General features: G+C 35.0%; 2 protein-coding genes across 3 annotated transcripts; one reads left to right on the top strand and one right to left on the bottom strand.

Annotated features, from left to right (window-relative positions):
* Positions 1 to 2,350: 2,350 nt before the first annotated feature.
* Positions 2,351 to 15,811, bottom strand: LOC106131103 (tetratricopeptide repeat protein 17). 2 transcript variants are annotated; one of them, XR_009656923.1, is made up of 20 exons: positions 15,596 to 15,811; positions 14,593 to 14,994; positions 14,146 to 14,372; positions 13,235 to 13,522; positions 12,856 to 12,965; positions 12,194 to 12,523; positions 11,743 to 11,857; positions 11,059 to 11,217; positions 10,439 to 10,561; positions 9,644 to 9,785; positions 8,674 to 8,898; positions 7,996 to 8,173; positions 7,567 to 7,683; positions 6,915 to 7,127; positions 6,372 to 6,489; positions 5,951 to 6,170; positions 5,532 to 5,573; positions 5,416 to 5,443; positions 4,442 to 4,547; positions 3,859 to 3,997 (listed from the first exon to the last, which is right to left on the bottom strand). XR_009656923.1 is itself a non-coding variant. In XM_060944790.1 (19 exons), the coding sequence occupies exons 1-19, from the start codon at positions 15,740 to 15,742 to the stop codon at positions 3,854 to 3,856; spliced, it is 3,522 nt and encodes a 1,173-aa protein (XP_060800773.1). In that variant the 5' UTR covers positions 15,743 to 15,811; the 3' UTR covers positions 2,351 to 3,853. The 2 variants fall into 2 exon arrangements, 1 of the variants encoding a protein (XP_060800773.1); XM_060944790.1 differs by having other exon boundaries at positions 2,351 to 3,997; positions 5,416 to 5,573.
* Positions 15,812 to 17,844: 2,033 nt separating this feature from the next.
* Positions 17,845 to 22,277, top strand: LOC106131196 (post-GPI attachment to proteins factor 2-like). Its single transcript, XM_013330205.2, has 6 exons — positions 17,845 to 17,955; positions 18,135 to 18,266; positions 19,824 to 19,985; positions 20,314 to 20,419; positions 20,912 to 21,118; positions 22,147 to 22,277. Exons 1-6 carry the CDS (start codon positions 17,845 to 17,847, stop codon positions 22,275 to 22,277), a joined length of 849 nt encoding a protein of 282 aa, XP_013185659.1.
* Positions 22,278 to 23,171: the final 894 nt, after the last annotated feature.

Raw genomic sequence — 23,171 nt, 5'->3', positions numbered from 1 at the left:
TATTGTGTCCTAAGTTTAGCCATTTTGGGTTAAGTTATTAAAGTGGTGTAAGGTTATGGAAATTGAAGAAAAATTTGTAATGTTGGGTCTCATGAATTTAAGAAAAACCTAAAAACTATATTTTATTGACATTACTTACGTTCAAAGAATTAAAAGGCATTTATTCTGACTAACTATTGAAATTAAAGATTTTTTTATTTTAGTAAGCATATAAATAAAACTTTGTAACTAAGCAAAATCGAAAAAGCGATTGAAAACCCCAAATATTTGTAATAAATAGGCACTTTAATTATAAGACTAAGGTCCTTCCATTTATATTATATTTACAATAAAGCGTATTTCCACCTTTTTTATTTTTCATTCCCTGTTATTATTTTTGTGTTTTGTGCAAGTTTAACAGCAGATGCGTGCCACAGCCGAAGAAGACGACAGAAAAATTAAGAAAAAAAAAGAAGCCCAAAACAACTATTGGTCACTGCACAGGACTAGTAAACCTGATATACTCTTGTGCGTGTTCCAATAGTTATTGTGGGTGCTTCATAATCAACTAGCGGCTGAAGACTCCAAATTCCACATCCTCAACATTTATCTGGACTCAATTGGCATTATTTTGATTTCAAAATTTCTTTCGATGTGATTTCGGTAAGTATTTGTATTATGTGAAAAAAAATTTGGATCAGTCATGTCATCAGTATTGTAATTGAAATTTATATGCATCAATGAAAAGCTATGTTGTAAATAATAAAAAAAAATATTTTCTTCAAAAAGTAGTTACAACCTATAAAGATGTGGGAGAGCACAGTCAGTCAAACCTGAGCAATCAATAATAATAAATAAGTTTTTTTTTACTAAATAAAAACCTTGGCTGAAAAAGAACTCGAAGATCATCTTTGAGCGTAGTCGACACCGTACGCCATCTAGTGACATTTCTATGAACTATTGCTAAAAGCCGGTTGCCGTTATGCTAGGATAAGACGTACTGAGAAGCGTGACTCGACTCACCGCTCACATAGATTTTTGTTGTTATACCAAGAGGACGCTGTAATGAAGATACTACCTATCTTCCCAGAAAAAAAATTATAACACAAACCGTATGACGGTTTTAACAAAAGTATTTTCTTAATCTGTGGTAAGAGTAGTAAATAATCAAAAAGTAGGTACTTTTTGTTAAATTCTATAGTCAAAGTCTCGAAGAATCGAATGTACTTAAATTTCAAACAGAGAGAAGTTAATTATAATAATTTAAAAGTATACAATTGCAAATAAAACACATGAATTGAGTGGATATTTTATATTGCATATATCTCGATCAGTCTTCATACCTACTAATTTAGCAAATACGAGCAACTCAACAAAACAACACGAACAAGCCATAAATACGGTAACGCAGTAACACACCTTGAGCAATAGTTAATATCTTAACAAAACTGAATATAAATCAGGAATGGACAATTAGGTAACGGAACAAAGTGTAAACAATATAAAAAACCCTAATTTGATAAAAAAAAGTTTCACATTATTCATTTATTTATTATTGCATATGAAATTGAAAATATCAAAGTTTCACACCCGCACAAAAACTCAATTGTAGAAAAAAAATCTAATATTATTATCATTATTCTTACGTTAAAAAAAGGTTTTTCAAAAAGGCGGAACAATAATTAAACTAATAACTAATTCAACCTTTAAACAAATGCAAATAACAACAAAGTTTATATTCAACGTAAAAAAATCCGACAAATAGTCTTGTTCTACGGCGAGTACATATATTATTGTACTATCACAATTCTTAGTACACATTATATCGATTAATGAAATTTACCTTTATTCTTTATATATATTTAAAAAAGTTTTCGGCGCACCACACACAAAAAATAGTAATACAAAAGGTTTCAAGGCTATTTTAAAATATTTCTTATTTAGCAAGCGAATAGTTGTGATTTCGGTAGCGTAGAAGAAAATGCGTTTTATGTATGTACGTCATTTACTATTAATTGCATTAAATGTGATAGGATTTATTTAAGATTAAAACTCCTACAATAAAATATCTTACATTTCAACGTATTTGTTCGCCTATTTATAAGATTCATGTATGTGATGCGCCTTGATTTGAATTTGAATTAAGATCCCATTGCATTTTATGCAGACGTTTCTCAAAACGAATAATACATAGCAGTTTTGTCTTGTAATTTCGGATGATAGCGACTAGTTTTGTTTTCATGATATTACTACACTTACACTATGTATAGATCTTAATGAAGAAAACAGAAATGGACATAAAGCACAACGTCAAATGCCTAATAAACAAAAATATTCGTCGTATTAGGCATTTGACGGATGTGGCAACTGCTAAGCTAGTATATTTTAGTTATTTTCATAGTTTAATGTCATATGGTCTACTGCTTTGGGGATCAGCAGCAGACATACAAACTATTTTCATTTTACAAAAAAGGGCAATTCGATATATCTACGGTCTTAAACAAAGAGATTCCCTTAGAGATTTTTTCAAAAACCTAAATATTTTAACTTTGCCCTCCCAATACATATTCGATAACATCATGCATGTTAGGAAAAACTTAGACTCTTTCAAAAAAGTAGGTGAATGTACTAGTAGATCACTGCGGAACAATCACAAGTTGTCGATCCCAGCACATCGGCTGGCTAAGGTAGGGAAATCATTTCTGATTAATTGTATAAGATTTTATAATAAATTACCAAAAAGTGTTCTTGAAATGAATGATAGAAAATTCAAACAGTATATTAAAGTTGAGCTTTGTAGGAAAGCCTATTACAGCACGGATGATTATATTAATGATAAACATGTGTGGCCCGAGCTGGACATAATAGCCTCTTAATTCTTGTGTATTTTGACATGATCTTGACATAATTTGTACAGTATGTACATATTTTATTTTATATTTATTTTATTTGACGAAATATTCGTATTGACATAATCAGTTCTACATTCATACATGTTTTTTAATGTAGACAATGTGCATTCGTCCACGATTTTGATTTAAGAGATCTATATTTGTAAATTGACGTCCTATGAAAATGCTGCAGTGTAGTTTGTTCCGCCGCTTCTTCTACACATGCGCTTTGGAAGCGGTAGTAGTTATAATTAGATTTAAGTTATGTGACGTCAATAAGTGATACCTTGTATCCAATTTTGAAAATAAATCTATTCTATTCTATTCTATTCTAATGGGTTCTTAAATAGTGAGCCACATTTTAATGAGCAGGTTTTGGTACATTCATCGTTGTTACTATAATATATGGAATTTACATATTTATTGCATTTACCTGTGTGTTGTCATCTTGTATATTTATTTGGTAATAAATATTGCAAACTAATATAATTATGCAACATATTGCCATATTCGAGTCGCATTTACTTCCCTTATATGAGGGGTTGCTATGTCTGTATGGCTACTATAAAGTAACAAAATATAGTTCTAAAAAAATACCCAATGCCGTTTTTCAAGATTATAGATCACAGTTTACTGAGTGAGAAACGATTTAATTATCACATACCTAAATGAAAAACATAACGTTTCTCGTTTTGCTGACAACTGAAAACACCGAACCATGATCATCAATGACTGATAAGAAAACATGTTTGTCACCAAATAAACATACAACTGCAACAAGTATTCAACTGATAAATCCACACACTGTAACTATATATTGACAAAGAACTGTAACTATATTTAAGATGTATGGACACCAATTACTTATTTTCGAGATATGATTCATAGCTTAGATATAGACATTAATATTTTTACTGTATTTTTGATAAATTGAAATTGCGTATTTAATATATCATAGTGTATAAAGGTGAATGAGCTTTATTTTAGTCGTGCTTGAGTTTATTTCTGCTTGTTTCCCCGAAAAGCATTAGACACATGGTGGCGTGGAGACAAGCCTTGGCTGGCAAGAATTTATCGTCGAACGTGAGCGAGTATCGATACATCCAAACTGCTTGCTCGTATTCATCCTGAGTGAGAAGATTAATACAAAAGATTTGATATTATATATAATTACTTAAGTAATACTAGATTAAGTTTACTAAAATATGTAATAGGCTTTGCAACTATTCTATTTTAAGAAAATTTAAACCACGTATTTATCATTGTTATTTCGCTAATTTATTAAATGAGTGTTACACAATGGAAATCATATTATGTTTATTAAATCAGTAAGATAACATATTGTTGTTTTATTTTTGTTATATCCAACAAAGTCATTTTAATTAAACAAGTTTAATATTGAACGGTCAATTAGTTTTATCGTCACACTATAGTCCTTAAAATATAACTTTATTACTGTGACAGCATGATGTGCGAAAAGGACAGACCATAAAATAAATGCATTTGACATCTGCCACAGATATCAAGTAATATTTTAAGGATAATAAACTATAATGAGCATTTCCACTTACCATGTACGTGTGTGAGACAGCCACAAGGAATGCTTCTATCTTACTCTTTGGTTGCATATAGAAAGAGAGGTAGGCTATATCTTTAGCGTCTTTTTGCTTCGATTGCCTGAAAAGATAATAAATATTTTAATATATAAAATAACAAGTGCCGTGTGGTTCCCGGCACCAATACAAAAAAGAATAGGACCACTCCATCTCTTTCCCATGGATGTCGTAAAAGCCGACTAAGGGGTAGGCTTATAAACTTGGGATTCTTCTTTTAGGCGATGGGCTAGCAACCTGTCACTATTTGAATCTCAATCCTATCTTAAAGCCAAATAGCTGAACGTGGCCTATCAGTCTTTACAAGACTGTAGGCTCTGTCTACCCCGCAAGGGATATAGACGTGATTATATGTATGTATGTATGTATAAAATAACAAAAGGTGGTCCCAAATCCACAACTATGCAGTAACCGGGAACACGCAAAGATGTGTAAGAGAGAGAGAGAGAGAGAGAGACTAAAATTTTTATTTAAATAAAATGATTTAACCAGATTTCTATCGGACTCAGCAGTCTCCTTCACAGAAAAAAGTAGAGCGGTTCCATTGAGAACTAAATGGGATTTAAAAAAGGGGACTTTTTTTAAAGGCGTTAAGCGAGAGCAGCACACCATTCCTGTAAGTGTGTCTTATAGCCGTAGAGCTATGGATAAACAGAATTATATTTATTAACATATCTTTCTCATGAATATCGTAAAAGGCAACTAAGCTTTAAAAACTCGGGTTTCCTCGTGTAGGCTCTTGATGGGCTAGTAATCAGCATCGGTAACTATTCAATGTAATGTTCATAACTTCGAAAATAGTTATTTTTACATGGCCGTGGCGGGATTCGAACCGGTGCCATTATACCCGCGTTTTAACAGGGCCTCACCTTACTATACGTAACGTGTACTACATGTAGGTACGTGTGTATGTATGTATAAATGTGACCTACATGTGCAGCAACGCGGCGAGCGGGCGCAGCGCGTGCGCAGCCAGCGCGCGCGGCGCCCGCGCCCGCGCCGCCGCCGCACAGCGCGCCGCGCACGCGCCGCGCCCGCCCGCGCCGCACCACCACGCCGCCGCCGCCAGCCCCACCCACGACCGCGGCTTCTGTCACCGACATTATCACATATAACACAATCTAATCACGGAATCTCAGCACGGGCATTCGCTTTCTCTTAAATGTATTGCTTCAGAGATCCGAGTTCACGGATCAGTAACAATTTCTCTGCTTAACCAAAAAGTTGACTCTCAGATAATGCATTTAGCATTATGTCCGCCAATTGTAATAACATTGTTTGTTCAATAAAGTTTAAGTGAATAAATAAACTTATCATAAACGCAACAAGTCTTTTCGCATCAAGTCAGTTTCGCATTCTGATCATTTTCAAAAATTTATTGTTAATTTCTATTAATTATGTTAACAACTCTACTACTACTTGATTTGATTTGATACTACTACTACACTGAGGTTCACTCACACTTACCGTGTCAACATATTTCGCGATCTTAGCTCCCAGCACGACGTAATCGTAGAAGTTGAAAACTTCTGCGAACTGGTGCATTAAAGACAATACCGGTTCCCAACCATCAGTGTCCACGCGGCCGATTCTTTCTAGAAAGAAGTCTTCGGACGCGTCGGAGAATATCTTACATTCTGGAACTTTCTTGTTCGACGGGTTTAGTGCAGCTATCTCTTGAGGTAATCTAAAGGGAAATAAAGGAAATAATATGAAGAAACACTTTAAAGGGGCATCATCGTCGATCTGTAAACATTAAAGTAGGTACAGACAACTAACTGAACCGATTTTGCAGAATTTGATATGAAGTTATACTAATTGCCTTGAATTTTCCTAAGTGATAAAGACATTGAGAATAAAATTTCCTTGTAAATAACATTGAACTTACTTCGAATTGGCTTCAGTGAGCAATTGTCGAAAACTTATAATATGAAGCCAGTATCCTAGTTGCAAATGTTGATATGAGCAGTCTTCTTCTTTTAAAGCTAAGTCGTCAGGTTGAATATCTGTAAAACAATGTGATAAACTCATGTTTTGAACATTATTTATGTGGCTCAATTATTTATATAGTGTAGCTTGTTCCATCTCTTTCCTTATGTATCGTAAAAGACGACTAAGAGATAGACTTTTGCAAATAAATCTATTCTGTTCTATCCTATACTTGAGATTCCTCTTTTAGGCGATTGGCCAGCAACCTATCACTATTTGAATCTCAATTCTATCATTAAACAAAGAGCTGAACGCGGCCTTTCAGACTTTTGATAACTGTTGGCTCTGTCTACCCCGCAAGGGATATAGACGTGATTAAATGTTACATTATATTATGTTCACCTATGAAGGCGCGATAATAATCTAGTTTATATCAAATCTAGTTCTAATCTCTAATCTAATAGTCTAGTTGGTATCAAATTTAACGAAATTAAATACCCACCACGACAACCCCTTGGTCCACAGCCCTGCAGCCCCGTCTGTATAACATTGACCATAGACTGGTAATTCTTCTCGTGCGCCACTCTATCGCCGGGATCCGACGGCATATTGTCTATGAACACGTCGAAAATACTGTCGTCCATCTTGTCGGCGGACGAATGCTGGGTTTTATCGTCTTTCAGCTCAAGCATACGGACTATTGTACTGCTTTCCGCTGAAATGAAAATTTAAAATTAATTGTTAATTTATTAGGTGCCTAGACAATTTTTTTTTGCAGATAAACATTTTAAAGTTATGCACACACTATCTACCTAATTGTCGCTTTTCTTTCCCACTTTTTACGTGTTCATTTCAGTTTTTTATTTATGTATTTATTTAATCTCTGTTTTGACAATAACGATTTGTAAAGTACAATGCTCATAGCATTCTCTAACAGTTTACCATTGGGTTAAACAGAGAACCTTTGTGTGGGTCACCCCCACCCAGTCTACGGAATTCGGCGTTTCAAATCTACTTTAAATTATTTTTTTCTCATTTAGAAAAAAAAAAACAATCTAGTAAAGTAATGCAACTTGACATTGTAAGTGCTAGTTTTAATTGGTCTTTGCCAAAATATGGGCGTGACCCAAAATAGGAATAATAAAATAGAGTACCTCTCTCTTGGTTGCTGAAGCACTGTATATTGGTGACGTGGCAGTTCGTGCCGTCCTTTTCGCACACCATACTCATGCCGGGTTCTACTTGGGTACAAATGTCACCTTCACCAAAATCTGAAACAAAAATATAAAATCCAATAACAATAAGATTGAACAATAAAATTCTCATTTTAAAAGATGAGAATTTTATGAGATAAAAAGTATATCCGTGTTATCGTCTATGCTAATAAAATCAGTTAAATACACACGTGCCCTTTCAGACTTTTTAAGACTGTTGGCTCTGTCTACCCCGCAAGGGATATAGACGTAACTATATGTATGTATGTAGATACACACATAACATTCTACCTTTACAACAATAAAGAGATATAAAGTTTTTTTCTTAAATTATTAATGGATTATGAATGTATAAGATACTTCACTCACCTAACTCTTGCACGGAATTGAGTTCTTTGATCACACAAGACCACCCGTTGAGCAACATGCGCGCCAAACCTCCCATGAAAGTGGGCTCTATGCGAACGACTTGTTTCAAATGGAATATATGAGTGTTTCGATGTTTCTTCACCATGTTCAGTTCTGCTAATAGGAAGTTTGTTGCTGGCTGGAATTAAAATACACTTTAAAGAAAAGAAATTGGTTTTCAAAGTAGTGATGTCCGACATTGTTTTTCGTTTTACAAGAGAGAAATTTTTTCACCGGTTAAAATTAAAATATATTGATAATAGGTGAGTAAGTTTATATATTATATTTTAAAGATATTTTATTTATTCCTGCTTTTTTACTTTTTATGTAATATGTTTATATTCCTGCACAGAGTGTGACGCCACCATACCCTAATGTTTAATGCAGTATATGTCGCTTTTGTTATATTTTAATTTTATTTTTGTCAAAGGAAACGGAAGACCAGCGTCGCGGTTGCTGAGCGGAGACCTTTTTGGTACATTTTTGTATGTAAATTGTCATATTTTAATTTGTATTTCGTACCAAATAAACATTTTTTCTTTCTTTCTTTCTGTCTTTCTTTCATATGCAAGTATAAATGCTCGATATTTTCAACCATACTACACGTCATCAAAAACGAAAATTTAAAAAAAAACCCACCTCATACAAACTAATTCTGAACGCCGACTCCGCAGCCACCAGCGCTTCGTCAAAATAGCCCATCTCTAAATAAACAGACGCCAAGGAAACCAGCACGAGGTCCTTGTATTTATTATCAACAGATTTGCCAGCGGACAGCAGGCAATTCAGAGCGTTCACGTTGTTGCCTCGGACGCGCCAGTATAGAGACGCTAGAGTGTGGATCATCCATTTCGGAGCTATTTTCTGTAACAATATGTGCCGTGTGGTTCCCAGCACCAATACAAAAAAAGAATAGGACCACTCCATCTCTTTCCCATGGATGTCGTAAAAGGCGACTAAGGGATAGGCTCATAAACTTGGCATTCTTCTTTAGGCGATGGGCTAGCAACCTGTCACTATTTGAATCTCAATTCTATCATTAAGCCAAATAGCTGAACGTGGCCATTCAGTCTTTTCAAGACTTTTGGCTCTGTCTGCCCCGTAAGGGATATAGACGTGACCATATGTATGTATGTATGTATGTATATGTTAATCACTTTTACTGCATATATAATAAAACAACAGAATACCTAATAATAGGTAGTAGGTACTAGGTATGTTTGTATAACGAGACCTCGCTAATACATGTATATATAGTCGGTTTTTACGTACTGAAATAAACGTAAAAAATCTTGATACTACTTTCGAAAATAATTTATAGTCACGTCTATATCCCATGCGGAGTAGACAGAGCCAACAGTCTTGAAAAGACTGATAGGCTACATTCAGCTATTTATGTGCAATAAAGGGTAATATAAAGTATGTCATCTCTGCTTTTGATTACTGTTTTAGAGGTAGTTATTATAAAACTATAGACTTTGGTATTTTCACAATAGCCTATAACTATGGCTTTCTGTGATTTATTATCCCACTTTTTGCATTTTTTCTTTGGGAAGATGTATCATAAAAGGATAATAAAGCAATAAAGCGGCAATAAAATCTATCATACCTTTTGCATGACAGCATATATCCTTTGTCCAATTTCGGCCTCCTGCATATGCTTGGCCGCTTCCACGTCGCCGTCGCCCACATACTGCAGCAGTTTCTGTCGTAAATACTCCGTGGGTTGCACTTCTATTGATAACTGTTGTCTGCGAAATAACAAATATCTATTTCTCTCTTTCATCGTGAAAAATCATATATAGGTATATTACAATCGTGTAAAATCGTATATAAACAATCAATAATAATTTGGAACAAAGAGAGTGAAATGCCGTGTGGTTACCGGCACCAATAGAAAAAAAAACCTTCCATCTTTTTTTTCATGGATGTCGTAAAAGGTCACTAAGGGATATGTTTATAAACTTGGGATACTTCGAATGGGCGATGGGCTTGCAACCTGATGATTTGAATCTCAATTCCATCATTAAGTCAAACTGATGAACGTGGCCTATCTGTGTTTTCGATACTGTTAGCTGTCTACCCCGCAAGGGGTATACAGACGTGATGATATGTAGAATGAAACCGTAAAAACAGAGCGTGTCGTGGGCAAAATTCAAAAAATTCAAAATTTTTATTCATTACTATATAGGATACTATATATCGCTTAATAATTGTCAAAACGTATGGTTTAACAACATTGGTTGACGTCAAATAAATTACTTAAAAACTAAGTTTACTGCCGCTTCCAAGGCGTCAGTGCAGAAGAAGCGGTAACAAACTGCACTGCAGCATTTTCTTCAACAACGTCAACTTCAGCTTCGGCATTCATTAGATGGTGAAACTAATAATGTAGGTTACTCACTTTTGCGATTTCTTGTTTGAAAACGAAGCTGTTTTGTCCTGAACGCAGACCGGGGGGTGCCACGGCACGTCGTGCTCCACATTGACCGGCACTCCGATTTTGTGCGTCAGTAGCGATTTTGTTCTGAAATCACAAACATTGTTTTGTCGTATTTCGTCTACGTAATAAGATTGTAAAATGTAAGGAGATCGAGACACACTGGAATCATAGAAAAAAAACTTAAAAATAAATTAAAAAAAGAATTGGTGCCCAATTCTATTTTAATTTATTTTGAAGTTTTTTTTTATGGTATCAGTAGGTCTCGACCTTCTTATACTTACGCAAACTTACAATATATATTACAAATAAGATAGAAGTTCATTTATTTTTTTGTAAAAATTCAGTGGAATATAAAAAAAGACATATTAATTTATCACACTTTACTTTCAACCCAAATCTCAAAGTACTTCTTCACTTTGTCATAATTTAAAGCTAATCATCCTTCATTTAAAAATGTTATTCTAACAAATTTAACTAAAACTTCAATTTTAACATGGTTTAAAGCAAATCACCCTTCATTTATATATGGTGTTCTTACATATTCAATTGAAACTTGAATTTTAACATGGAGCCTCACTCACCTCAATCCCTTGTTCTCAAAAGGCAGGAACACAGGGTATATAGACTCCAGGAACTTGGGAGTGCTGGGGGCGGTCTCTTTACACAACCGGTTGGACGGCCAGTCCGAGTCGCGGTCGAAATCCTCAGAATTGCGGTTCACTTTCAATGTAGGCGGATATCTGGAATTTTACATTTATACATACATATTAGTTACATCTATATCCTTTGCGGGGTAGACAGAGCATTGCCTTGAAAATACAGAAAGGCCATGTTCCATCATTAAGCTATACCTTAATGAAATTGAGATTGTACATACATATAATCACGCCTTTATCCCTTACGGGGTAGAACCTGTAGTCTCAAAGAATGAAAGGCCTTCAGCTGTATGGCTTAATGATAGAACTGAGATGAAACTGAAACTGCCTTTGAAATTTTAGAAGCAAGAAATTCAGTATTACAAAAACTAGTACCGTTGGTTTAATCAAAATTAGTTCTTATATGAAATGGTTTGAAATAAGCTATATACATAGGTCTACTGTTAAATGTTCTACATCACATCTTTATCCATAAAGCCAACAGTCTCGAAAATACTTGGAGACCACGTTCATGATGGAATTCATATTCAGAAGTTGACATTGTGTAAAAGAAAAATCCTAAGTTTATAAGCCTACGTAAGTACATTCGTACTCTATGAATTTACTTACAAAATAATGCCAGTTTCAAATTCAAATAACAGTTTTTCGGCTGGCGTAAGCGGAGTTTTCTTTTCAATTAGTGGCGGAGGTGCCGCCTTCACATCTGTATCCTCAAAGTACGAATCTGTTAAGCATAAATATTATGTCATACGAGTAATACCTTTCTCTTACGGTGAGGGAAAAGATCGTGAGCAAACCTGAACATTTAGGCAATCAACTGGATGTGTTACCATGGATCCAATACGGGTTAGGTTTACCCGCAAAGGTTTCGGAGGTCAGATAGTAGTCGCTTCGTGTAAAAACATGATTTACCTGATTTTTTTAAATTAAATCAGTACGACAGACCTCCCCAAAGCAACAAAATACACATAAAAAAATATTAGACAACCGCAATTATGCAAAATCAAATTATTAAGTAAAATATACAAATAAATATTTAAGAAACCATTGTATAACTTACCCTTGACATCAGGAAAAACATCAGGTATCACTGGTAACGGTCCAATTTCCTTCAAAATCTGAACATCTCTGGGCACTGTTGAGTTATCAACGTACACAAAGTCTATTTTATACTCCTCCTGCATCTGTATATGTTTGTAAAACTTTTGCATTCTATAAACCCAATCTATAGCATGGACCCCTTTTTCTACGGTCCATTTTGGGTTAACTACTAAACGATCAAAGAAATATTTGATCAAATAATTCCTGTTACCGTACTTTTTCAAGTCTTTTATATTTAGTCCGGTTATTAGAGACATCTTTTCGCAGACCATATCGACGTTGTACATATCTGAAAAATTGAGCAAGCAATCGCGTTACAATTCAACTCTGAAACTTTTGAGTTCAAATCTTCGATCACTACATATATAATCAAACGACCTCACTTTTATAAATATATAGATCAATATGAACCATTCAAAAATGGATCTTAACGTGTTGCAATAGAGCACACAATTCTTAAATATACCTCGATTATTATTAACGAAATATATAATCGATTTTCGAACTGAAATGTTTGTTTGTTTCAGACACTTTTTCGTCGACATTGTGAGTCTACAGATAGGTTTTATGTGGGATTTGCGAAACCTGTATTCTAGTATATATAATGAACAAAGAAGTTACCAGAATCTTCTTCATGTCTCATGGTTTTCACGAAGGCAGTTTGCGAGTTCATCCAGTGCACTTCTCTGCGGTTGAATTCTTCTATTTCATCTTTCAATATAAGCAGCTTCCTACAATCAGTTTCATTTACCATTACAGTATGATTATGTATGAATACAACTATAAGAGCATATTCAAATAAAATAAGAAATTTACAAAGGTACATATTACTTTATATAATTTGCAAAAAAGAAATTTAAAGTACTTAAATGTGAACATATATTTTGTTATTTACAATGGAAGCCTCATAAATATCCAAGTATGTAATGAGGATGCAGATAGCAACTTCTTTTGTACTTTACAACGAGATAATAGAAATTATTCTATCTTAGAAACTTACTCCTTAAGTGCCGACAATCTGGTACGCATCCCTGCATGACACAAAACGCCATCTCTATGTCTCATGGCGCTTTCAAACTCTGGATTCATAGTCATACATATCTCGTAATGTTTTATGGAACTATTAAAATCACCAATGACCGCATAAGCATTAGCTAAAGCGTAATGATTGATCACTATATTTGGGTCGTGGTCTACGGCAGCCAATAGAACTGTGATAGCATCTTCTGTCTGTTTAGCGATGTGCAGCACAGTGCCGAGATTGAGCAACGCTACATCTTTATAATACCTGAAACCAATGCCTGATTATATTATTATAAAAAGAACAAACAAGCTGTTTACCTTGTAGTTATGGAATGATTCCTAAGTGATATTATGATACAAGTAAGTGTCAATATCAATAATAGTTTTTTTTTTTTCAAAGTTTGGTTGTTATAAATTAATTAAGTTATAACGCTAGCACGCTGGCGATACCAGCGTAATACAAATTATTTAGTAAGGAATTTCGGGATATCTTCTCTTTGTACTTAGCTACATGCAAGATATCAATTGCTAGACCCAGCAGTTTGATCTATGTATTGGTATGCCAGTCAATCAGAGTAAGGCCTAGTTCATACATAAAATCACGTCTATATCCCTTGCGGGGGAGACAATAGAAGGCTGAAAGGCCATGTTTAGCTATTTAGCTTAAGAAAGAAATGATGTGCAAATAGTGACAGGTTGCTAGCTCATCACCTAAAAGAAGAATCCCAAGTTTGTAAGCCTATCCCTTGGTCGCCTTTACGACATCCATGGGAAAGTGATGGAGTAGTCTATTATTTTTTCTATTGGTGCCGGGAACCACATGGCACATTTATGACGAGTTCTATTTTATTTCTTTTTTATGATAAAAAAAAATTATAATTAAACAACCTTGGAGCATAATGCAAAGCCCGACGACTGCATTCTATAGACCTGGGCACATCTCCTCGGGTCCTCCAATATAATGCTGCCAAATTATAATGCAGCCAAGAAGTGACATTTTTCCGCAAACTATTTGTGATCCAGTGACCAAACTGATCTATGGTCATAATAGTAGATATATGTGATGGGATAGAGTACTCAGAAGGACCTGTCAAATTTTCCCTGTTCAACATTCCCTGAAATTTAAAAAAAAATTAAGAAGTTATTAACACTGTTTACTAAAGATTAATAATTCTAAAAAAGTAGAATTATGACTTGTACTAAAGGGCAAAAGCAGTAACAGAATAAAACAAAACATTCTAACACAGGTTAGATATCAAACAGGACTATAAAGAAATTCTCGATTACTAGAGATCTTAAATAAGGTGTCAGATTAAATTCACCAAATATATTTACCTCTAAATGTTCAAAAGCACTCATGCTAAATGTAAGCGAGGATAATTTCTTGCAATCAGGAACATCTTTGTCATGTCCGTAAGAAGGAGCATAGAGTAAAAAATCTTCCTCAGGAATCCCCTTTTCCATATTGTCTCCAGGTTCACTCTTTTTAAATGATTCTTCAAGTAATGCACTGTACCAATTTATAGAACTTATTGGTGCACTCATAACACAATATTTCTCGAGTGAAAGTAGGAAATTAACATCTACACATTTCTCCAAGTCTACCCACATTTCGTTAATGAGATCATTTCTTCTCCAAAGATCATGGTACAGGTTCACAATGTTAGTCCAGCGTGTGTCTTGATTAAGGAATGCAATTAAATCATAAGAACGGGCCAGTATAAATGGGGAGTTTTCCTGAAAATATATATTTTTTTTTCTAATAAGTACCTACATAAGTTTTATTTAGCCTTAAAGATTTGGTTACAGTAAAACCCCTTTTTCTTATTCAACCAATTTGAGTTCAAGTTACTTTTAGTTAAGAGCAGTTAAAGTACTGCACTGCTGATAAAATATTCAGGAAATAATTAATTTAATTAGATTTGCTGTAAGAAATTCCTATAAATAAAAAAGTTAAGGTAGGTACTTATGCCTTAGCCTAGCCTAAAGCCTAAAAGGAATTACCAGTTGTCCATCTGGTCAGTATTAATTTTTCTGCTAAATTTCATCAGTACAGAACAGTATCTTATTATTTTTTACAAATGATAAATGTTATTGCTTTAAATAATATAAGTTTAAGTGAGAGTGAGAGTTATAGGGGATTAAATGCGATTTGTTTGGCTAGGTTAAATAAAAAGTTGATTAGAAACTTGGTAAAATCAGATTTAAAAGCAATAACTAGGGCAAGTATTAATGGCGATAATACATCTTGGTCATGACGTCTGTGCCATTAGGACATAAGTAGATTAAAAGGTGAATAATACGGAAACTACAAAGAAACAGGAAGCTTTTATCATACCCTGGGTTGAATTAAACCAGTCTCGGTGACCATCCAGTGAGTTGTAGCATGAATATGAATGGTACAGAAACTGAACAGCAACAAGACTTTAATAAACTTCGTCATAAGAGTTTGGCGAACCATTTTGAAGTTATAAATCCATAACATTTATTTAAAAACAGAGATATTCATAATTTTTATACAATCCGCAAAGCTTTAGATGCGCCTTACAAATTGCCATTTGTTGACACTGATGACAACAAATTTTCGAAGTGACATTAACTGTCATTGTCAAGGCCATTACAAAAGACTTGGCAAAGATCAGGAGCAAGATAGTCTACAAGTTGAGTAGAATTGGTAGAAGACAAATAATATTAGAAATGAATTTATGTGAAAGCATCATCACTCAAGCTCTTTCAAAGATTCAAAGTTCATAAGATCGCAAAGAGGTAGAAGAAAGAAAGCATTAGCCTATGACCACTACCCGAGAATAGAAGTCAGATAATATAGATATATGTATTTTATTTATGTATTTGTTTATTTATGTGAGTTGTAGATTAGTTGTGTGAGTGGAGTACACGCCTGTCACCCTTTCCATCATGTCTCCTATCTCGGGTCTGGTGGAAGAGATTTCTTTTGAAATAAGCAGAACCTTTGTAATTTTGTTTCTTGTGTTTATCAGTCTCGATGTTTTCTGCGTACATAAATTAGTAAATAAATAAATAGAGGGCGTTACTCGCTGAAATTGCTCATTATTTTAGAATAATGACTACCAGAAGATGGAAAACCAAGAGAAGTTATGTAATAGTGGGAAACGCCTCCTGGATTTCCATAAAGCCGGGAAAGTGATATAACGATTGAGTCGCCAAATTGTGCCTTACGGTAACAATGACAAAGATCAGGTCTAGCTAAAAATATAATATATAACAGGAGTTATTTCATGACTTACTATCTACTCACTAAAAATGATCATGGTCATAGGTGGATCACGAGCTTCTCTCCAGAGAGATGAGGACGCAATAGCTAATGACGATAGAAGATGTAGAACTCGGTTCTTCGTGGAGCTAGGCTGGTAGAGGGCGCAGCGCCCTGTCTCTCAGGGCTGCTAATGTAATAGGCGTGGAGTTTTATCGTTCAAAAGGAGACGAAGCTGTGGGTTATAGTCCCGGATTTCAACATATCGCGCAGTGGGATCGCTGCAAAGATCCATTGCTGCAGTATTCAGATAATTAAACAGGACGCGAGATATAGCCTACTTAGCTTGCGGAGTACAAAAGGACTTCAGAAAGTCAAAGACATCAAAGGGCAGGGGATGCAGGCGTCCTATTCTAAAGTTCCGGGTATGTGGGGATCCTAAATAATACTATCCTTGCTCCCCTATATTTGCGAAAGTAACTCTGTCTATCTATTACGCGTTCACTCCCAAACCAAACAAAGAGAGGATACAAAGATAAAGATGACCCTGAGGAAGAACAAAGAATACTTTTTATTGCGAAAAAAACTTTATTTTAATAAACTTTTATATCATAATTGGTTTTAAGCCTGTTTTTATGTCTTAACTATCCCATGAACTGAAATCTGTTTTTCTTCAAAATTTTTCCTACAAAATTTTTATATCGGTTGTAGTTTATAATTATACTCTGCACGCTGTGCAAAGTGTCTTCAGTTAACTGGTGTTTACTGCTTACTAAGACCAATTGAGAGTTTTTAAAGCTCTCTATAGTAACTGTGCTATTCGTCGCCTACAATGAAATGCAAATACAAAATCACGTCCTGAACCCTTATGGGGTGGACAGAGTCAACTATCTCACGTTCAGGTGCGGCTGCTGGAGAAAAAGAGATTGAGCTGTCGTTCTAAACAGTACCACAATACCAAGCCCTGGCGCATAACAATTGTAATTTTAATCCGCGATGCTAACGTTACATGACGGTTAATGTTTTCGCTGACGTTACGTAAAGTCGAAGGGGTAGTCACCCCTCACACAGCGTGCAATGCGCAAGTCCAAATAACCTCATTCAATCCACGCCTAAGCAATCCACACGCATTTTATCATTGTACTTTTACAACAAAACCAGTGTAATAAGCACAAAGGAATTTGTTACATTGTTGACTTCTTACTCGGAAAACAAACAAACATCAATATTGTAACCGATAACTCCAATGATTGTGTGTTTAATTGGTCGTGCTATAAACCATATTGTGACAGAATTAGGATGAAGGTGAAATTTAGGATGTGAGACTCATCTTAGAGAGTGCAGCGAATTAGAAAATGGTAAATGACGCACAAGTACAGTCGCCACCAAATTTGGTTGTGCGTGAAGATGAACGCACAAACGTCGAGTGCAGTGTGATCAGAAGTGTTAAGATTCTGGAGTATAAGGTGATTAAGTGTCTTGAGAATAATGTTTCAGAAGTTCCAACGAGGAAGTGTGCCTAAATCCCCCATAGATCAATGTAAAAAGTGCAAATAAACATTTTTGCCTCTCGGACTAATAAGTGGATGATGAAATTTTTTCTACCGTTGATAGATGAAATATACCTAAATATTTTGTTTACCAGGGACTGCTGTGGTCATGTGGGCTCAGGGAAATCTGTCTGACTGCTCTTTGGCTTCCACTAGGTGCTTTAATATTTTGTTACGTGACAGCCTCTATATTTCAAGCAGATGATATACATGAAACACATTGTAAAGTAAGTAGAACCTTTAGTAATTATCAATTTCTTTTTTCTTATTTTTGTCCATTTCTTTATCTTTGTCCACATGACACCTTTTTCAGTGTATGGCAAAACTAAGTATGCTTCAGACAGAGACTTTTAGAGGGAGATAAAGCAAGCCTTTGCCCAGTAGTATACAAAATAGACTCATCAAAATAAAAATCCCATATCTAAGTAAAGTCTCTGTTTTTTAATTCCCACCCCAACGTCTCTTTCGTCCAATCTACACGTTTTTATCAAGTGCTCTTATACACCAGACTATTGAAATCTAGGTCCCTCTTACGTAAAATTACAGAAAGAGTCTAAAATGAGTACTATTCGTTTAATAAAAAAAAATATATTCAATTCAAACATAACAATTGAGACATTAAATTCAACCGTAAAGAAAGATTTTAATATTAACACTAGACGAGACTAACTGAGACGTTAGTCTCTAATATTAGCAGGCCAGATATACCTATGCCCTCACTGAATCTAAGCAGGTTTCCTATTTAAGTAACATAGCCATTGCCTCAATGCAGTGTTATAAAAGTTACATAAGATTGAACAACGCTTCTGGCAAGATAACTATAGATACATACTTCACTAAATAGCAATTGTTAAGTTAACGTTTATAAGACTTCCCTTTTTCATTGACACACAATGAAGAAACATTAAACAAGTAGATATTCCTTTAGTTGTGTCAGTTTTAATAAGTTACCTACAATAGTGTAGGAGCTTTATATTAAATCGAGAGTTAAAAAGGCAGAAATTCTGATTGACTGGCCAATCTAAGCATAATCGTCATAAGAAGTAGAAGAACGCATTTTGAAAAATTTCGCTTACTTGGTGTGTTTTTTCAAACAACGAAAATGTTTACGAAAATATTGGCGGGAAAGGTCTTACATAAAACTCATAATTTAAGTGGTGTGCCCTTTTGATAAACGCATCTACTTATATTTTCAATTCGTAGCTAAATGCAACAACAAGAGTCTGGCTCTAAGCTGTCTACTAAGATAAAAACGTTACAGAGTAAATTCATGCATTCCGCTTGTGGCTTTCATCAATGGAGATGTTCTTGTGGTATCGTAAAGGGCGACTGTAGAATAAAACCTCTTGCCTCTCTTGCTCTCTTAAAATTTGACGGCCTCTGTGGCGCAGCGGTAGTACGCTTGTCTGTGTCACCGGAGGTCCCGGGTTCGAATCCCGGTCAGGGCATGATGAGAAAAGAACTTTCTCTGATTGGCCTGGGTCTTGGATATTTATCTATATAAGTATTTATTATAAAATAAAGTATCGTTGAGTTAGTATCTCGTAACACAAGTCTCGAACTTACTTCGAGACTAACTCAATCTGTGTAATTTGTCCTGTTTATATATATATATAAACCACTTAAAACTATTGCATTAAAGATTCGCACGTGCGAAGGGCCCGTTGGCTGGAAGCAAACGATTATCGCTAATGCCAAATTATTTAACAGCTTATAAACAATCAAATCGGGAATATATCAACATGATTAAATTGAGAGAGTATTACAAATTAATCCCTTTTCAGGTTTACAATGTGGTGCCATCAATAAGTGCGATTACTGGTATAAGCCCCCAAAGGTATATCTGGAGGATATGCGTCGCTTTTCACTTAGGACCAAGGTTGTTAATAGGATCCCTATATTACAACTATCATAAGGAGCGCACAGCTCATATCGTTGAAGAAAAGGTATGTATACCTAGAGTACCTTCAGATTAAAATGTGTATTTGGAACGCAGCCAAATCGTTTGTCCAAACTGATGGTATTTTTAACCGACTTCAAAAAAGGAGGAGGTTCTCAATTCGTCCTTTTTTTTCTTGATTAGCTAAACGAAATCACTGCACTTAAGGCCTTTGCTTTCTTTATGAGGGACTAACCTAGGAACCATGGAAATAAGTAGAGGACAATTTTAAATTTTGTGAAGAATATGGCATGTTTTTCTCTTATCACACTCTTTTATAATTACGAAATGAGTGATTACCGCCAGAATAACTACATAATTTATATCATTTTCAGTCTCGAATCCTAGCGACGAAGTTGGGAGAGGCTTGTTATTGGCTCAATTTTGTAGAAATACTTGCCCTTACTGGAGTTACGTATGTTTCCAATAGGGAAAATTATTGTAAGTACACTACTATAATTTATATTAAATTTAAATAAATCACACTTTCCTTAACAAATCTTTACATGTTAGTGTAATTACGAGTAACGCGACGCACCGATGACATACTTTTAATTCTTGTCACAATGATTCTATATGGTCAGAAAGGCGCACCGCCGGGCTCCTCTACAGAGAGGAAAGAGTGTTACCGGAAAATACACCAGGAGGAAGAAGAATATTTGTAAAGTGTCCATTATTAAGCCTATTGGTGAAAAGTGTGGTCAAAAGTTGGAAGAAAAAGAACGGCCGACGATTATTATATGTTGTCAAATCGGTGATGATCTATCTTCGCATATTATGGGCTTACTTTTCTTAAATACCTATTATTAGTTTTAATTGGCAAGCCACTTACTTTAATTTGCGAATGCATTTCATATTTTCATAATTTGATTAGGTACCTATTTCTTAACGGTTGAAGAATATTTAAACCAAAATTATCGTTTTGCATTCCAGTTGTGCACGAGAAGATATTCATAATATTTATGATAACCTCGCTGGTACATATGCTGTGCCGGGCGAGGGTCGGCTGCATAGCTAGTGACGTGGTGGAACCAGTGCGGACTAACAAGTTGGTGTGGATACTTTTCTACGTTGCCATCGCAGCGACGGTTGGGCTCATCATATTCTTCCTAAGACATCGGTTGTTATGTCGTCCTTTAGGTAAGATCCTTATCTAGATGATGAAGTAGTAGTAGTAAGTACAAAGTTGTACCCGGCTCTTTTGAATAGGACCACAAAATCTATTTTCAATGGATATCAAATGGGTGAGGGTGGGTTGCATAAGTACCTAGTCAGTGACGTGGTGGCGTCCGATTACTTAAAAACCTGTACAAGTAGGTATATTTCAGAGGCAGATATGCTTTATAAGAAAAACAAAGTGAACGCACATAAATCTTTATTAATTAGGAAATCACAAGCTTTGAAATGGTTCCTCGTTAATTTTCATTTAGTTTAACCACACGAGTTTAGCATGGTTAATGTCACAGGACCATGACTTCAGTAATTTATAATTATGAGACTCGTGTCGTCCCAACCCATGGAATAAGGTTGTAATATAAATAGAGTGGCATGACCTACACGCGTGACCTATTTATCTATGACCTTTCAAGTCAGGCACGAAATTTATGTTTTTGTTAGTATTCAAGCTGAGCAAAAATTTATTTTAAATTGTACCTATATTTATAAATAACATTCTCAAATTAAAATAATGGACAAGTATGTGTATGCACACTATACAGCACACTCTTAGTACAACAACTTTATACTGCTAAGGGATTCGCAAAGTTCTACGGTGCTCGTCCTACACTTTGAACAGCGTACAAAACATAACGGTTCCCTATTGATTATGCACTTTTAACCGTAGAAGTTCCCCCTGGAACAAAACCCGGAATCAAAGCTCTATCGAAGATAATTATGTGTAGTAATTGATAAAGTCGATGAAGCAATGGTAAGGCTCCCTATAAACTGGTCATTCTTTGATGGTCTTACAACCTGTCACCATCTTTTAATCTCACCAGCTAAACGGGATCTTTCGAGGTTTGTGACTATTAAATTATATCTTATTCTTTCGGCTTATACGTTACGTGTCGCGAAGTGTAAATTGTAAGAGGTAACCGAGAATTAGGCTAGGAGGAAGTAGAAGAAGTCTTATGTGTGTATTGCGTATATTTTCAACTTTTCCATTCCAGCTTTCACCTGGTTCTCGGTATGCGAGTACATCCTGGCGACTGCTAACATGGCCTTCCACGTCATCGTAGTGAGAGACCTGCCCACGCATCAGCTCCAAGTGGTCTCTCCAACGCACGCCAAAACGAACTAAATTAAGTTAATAGGCTAGGCACCCATTTTAGGTAAGTTTTTGCTTGAAAAACATTTGTATCGTTCTTTGATCGTGAGAGATATGAGTCGTTAATTTTAAGTAAGTACATGTATAGTTTCTTTTTTTAACTTAATTAAATCTCTAAGTAGGTACTCTCCTATTTTTTCCCGCCGGATAACAAGTACCTACCCACTTATTACACCTTGATAAAAAAATACTTGCTGGTAAGTACCTGACATGACTATAGATATAGTACTCGGTATCGCCCCATATCGTACAGGCTAAAGTTAAAGACCTTGATTGGGAAGCTTACATGTTACATGTTTTATCCTACCTAAATTTCTTTTTGTTAGTGTAAAAATACTTCCCGTAGTTGTAGAAGAACACGCTCTCCGTACTTCCTATAATGTTGTAAAAATTACATTATAACTTTATTTTATTATTGTTAATAAATTGTCTACGCTGCATCAAAAATTAATCAGAAATGGGTACATTTTTATTTGAACAAAGGCTCCACCTAGATGCATATGTAATTAAGTCCAATTTTTTTTTATTTATTATTATTGTGATCATAATTTCACTTGCCTCTATAAAATCGACTGTTAACAGTTAGTTGTAGGTAACTATATACTTACCTAGTTGTTTCTAGGCCGTTAGATTTCCACATCGAACAGTTAAAAGGTCCAGTATCATTCTCATTGATTAATTATGGAATGAGAAGAGAAACCATTTATCTGAAAAACTACGTAAGTTACCATGGGCTTCTAAAACAAAAAACGAAATTGTAATTAGTAAGTAATATTGTATATAATTAGACTAATTTCTTAATCATGTCTCATTGCATTCAACTTTCTGCATACCTACTTGCAAAATTGATGGACCAAGATTTATGTG

The sequence above is a fragment of the Amyelois transitella genome, chromosome 6, assembly GCF_032362555.1.
Source record: "Amyelois transitella isolate CPQ chromosome 6, ilAmyTran1.1, whole genome shotgun sequence".
Taxonomy (NCBI): domain Eukaryota; kingdom Metazoa; phylum Arthropoda; class Insecta; order Lepidoptera; family Pyralidae; genus Amyelois; species Amyelois transitella.
This window is presented reverse-complemented; position numbering and strand designations above follow the sequence as displayed.

What these genes read in the sequence shown, in the direction of transcription:
- LOC106131103 (XM_060944790.1), bottom strand. Translation starts at nt 15,742, where the DNA reads ATGTTATGGATTTATAACTTCAAAATGGTTCGCCAAACTCTTATGACG. An exon ending in AGATTGTCGGCACTTAAGGA is followed by an intron (nt 12,966 to 13,234) that starts GTAAGTTTCTAA and finishes AACTGATTGTAG; the next exon opens with GAAGCTGCTTATATTGAAAG. An exon ending in TGTTTTTCCTGATGTCAAGG is followed by an intron (nt 11,858 to 12,193) that starts GTAAGTTATACA and finishes TATGCTTAACAG; the next exon opens with ATTCGTACTTTGAGGATACA.
- LOC106131196 (XM_013330205.2), top strand. Translation starts at nt 17,845, where the DNA reads ATGGTAAATGACGCACAAGTACAGTCGCCACCAAATTTGGTTGTGCGT. An exon ending in TTAAGATTCTGGAGTATAAG is followed by an intron (nt 17,956 to 18,134) that starts GTGATTAAGTGT and finishes TTTGTTTACCAG; the next exon opens with GGACTGCTGTGGTCATGTGG. An exon ending in TTCCAATAGGGAAAATTATT is followed by an intron (nt 20,420 to 20,911) that starts GTAAGTACACTA and finishes TTTGCATTCCAG; the next exon opens with TTGTGCACGAGAAGATATTC.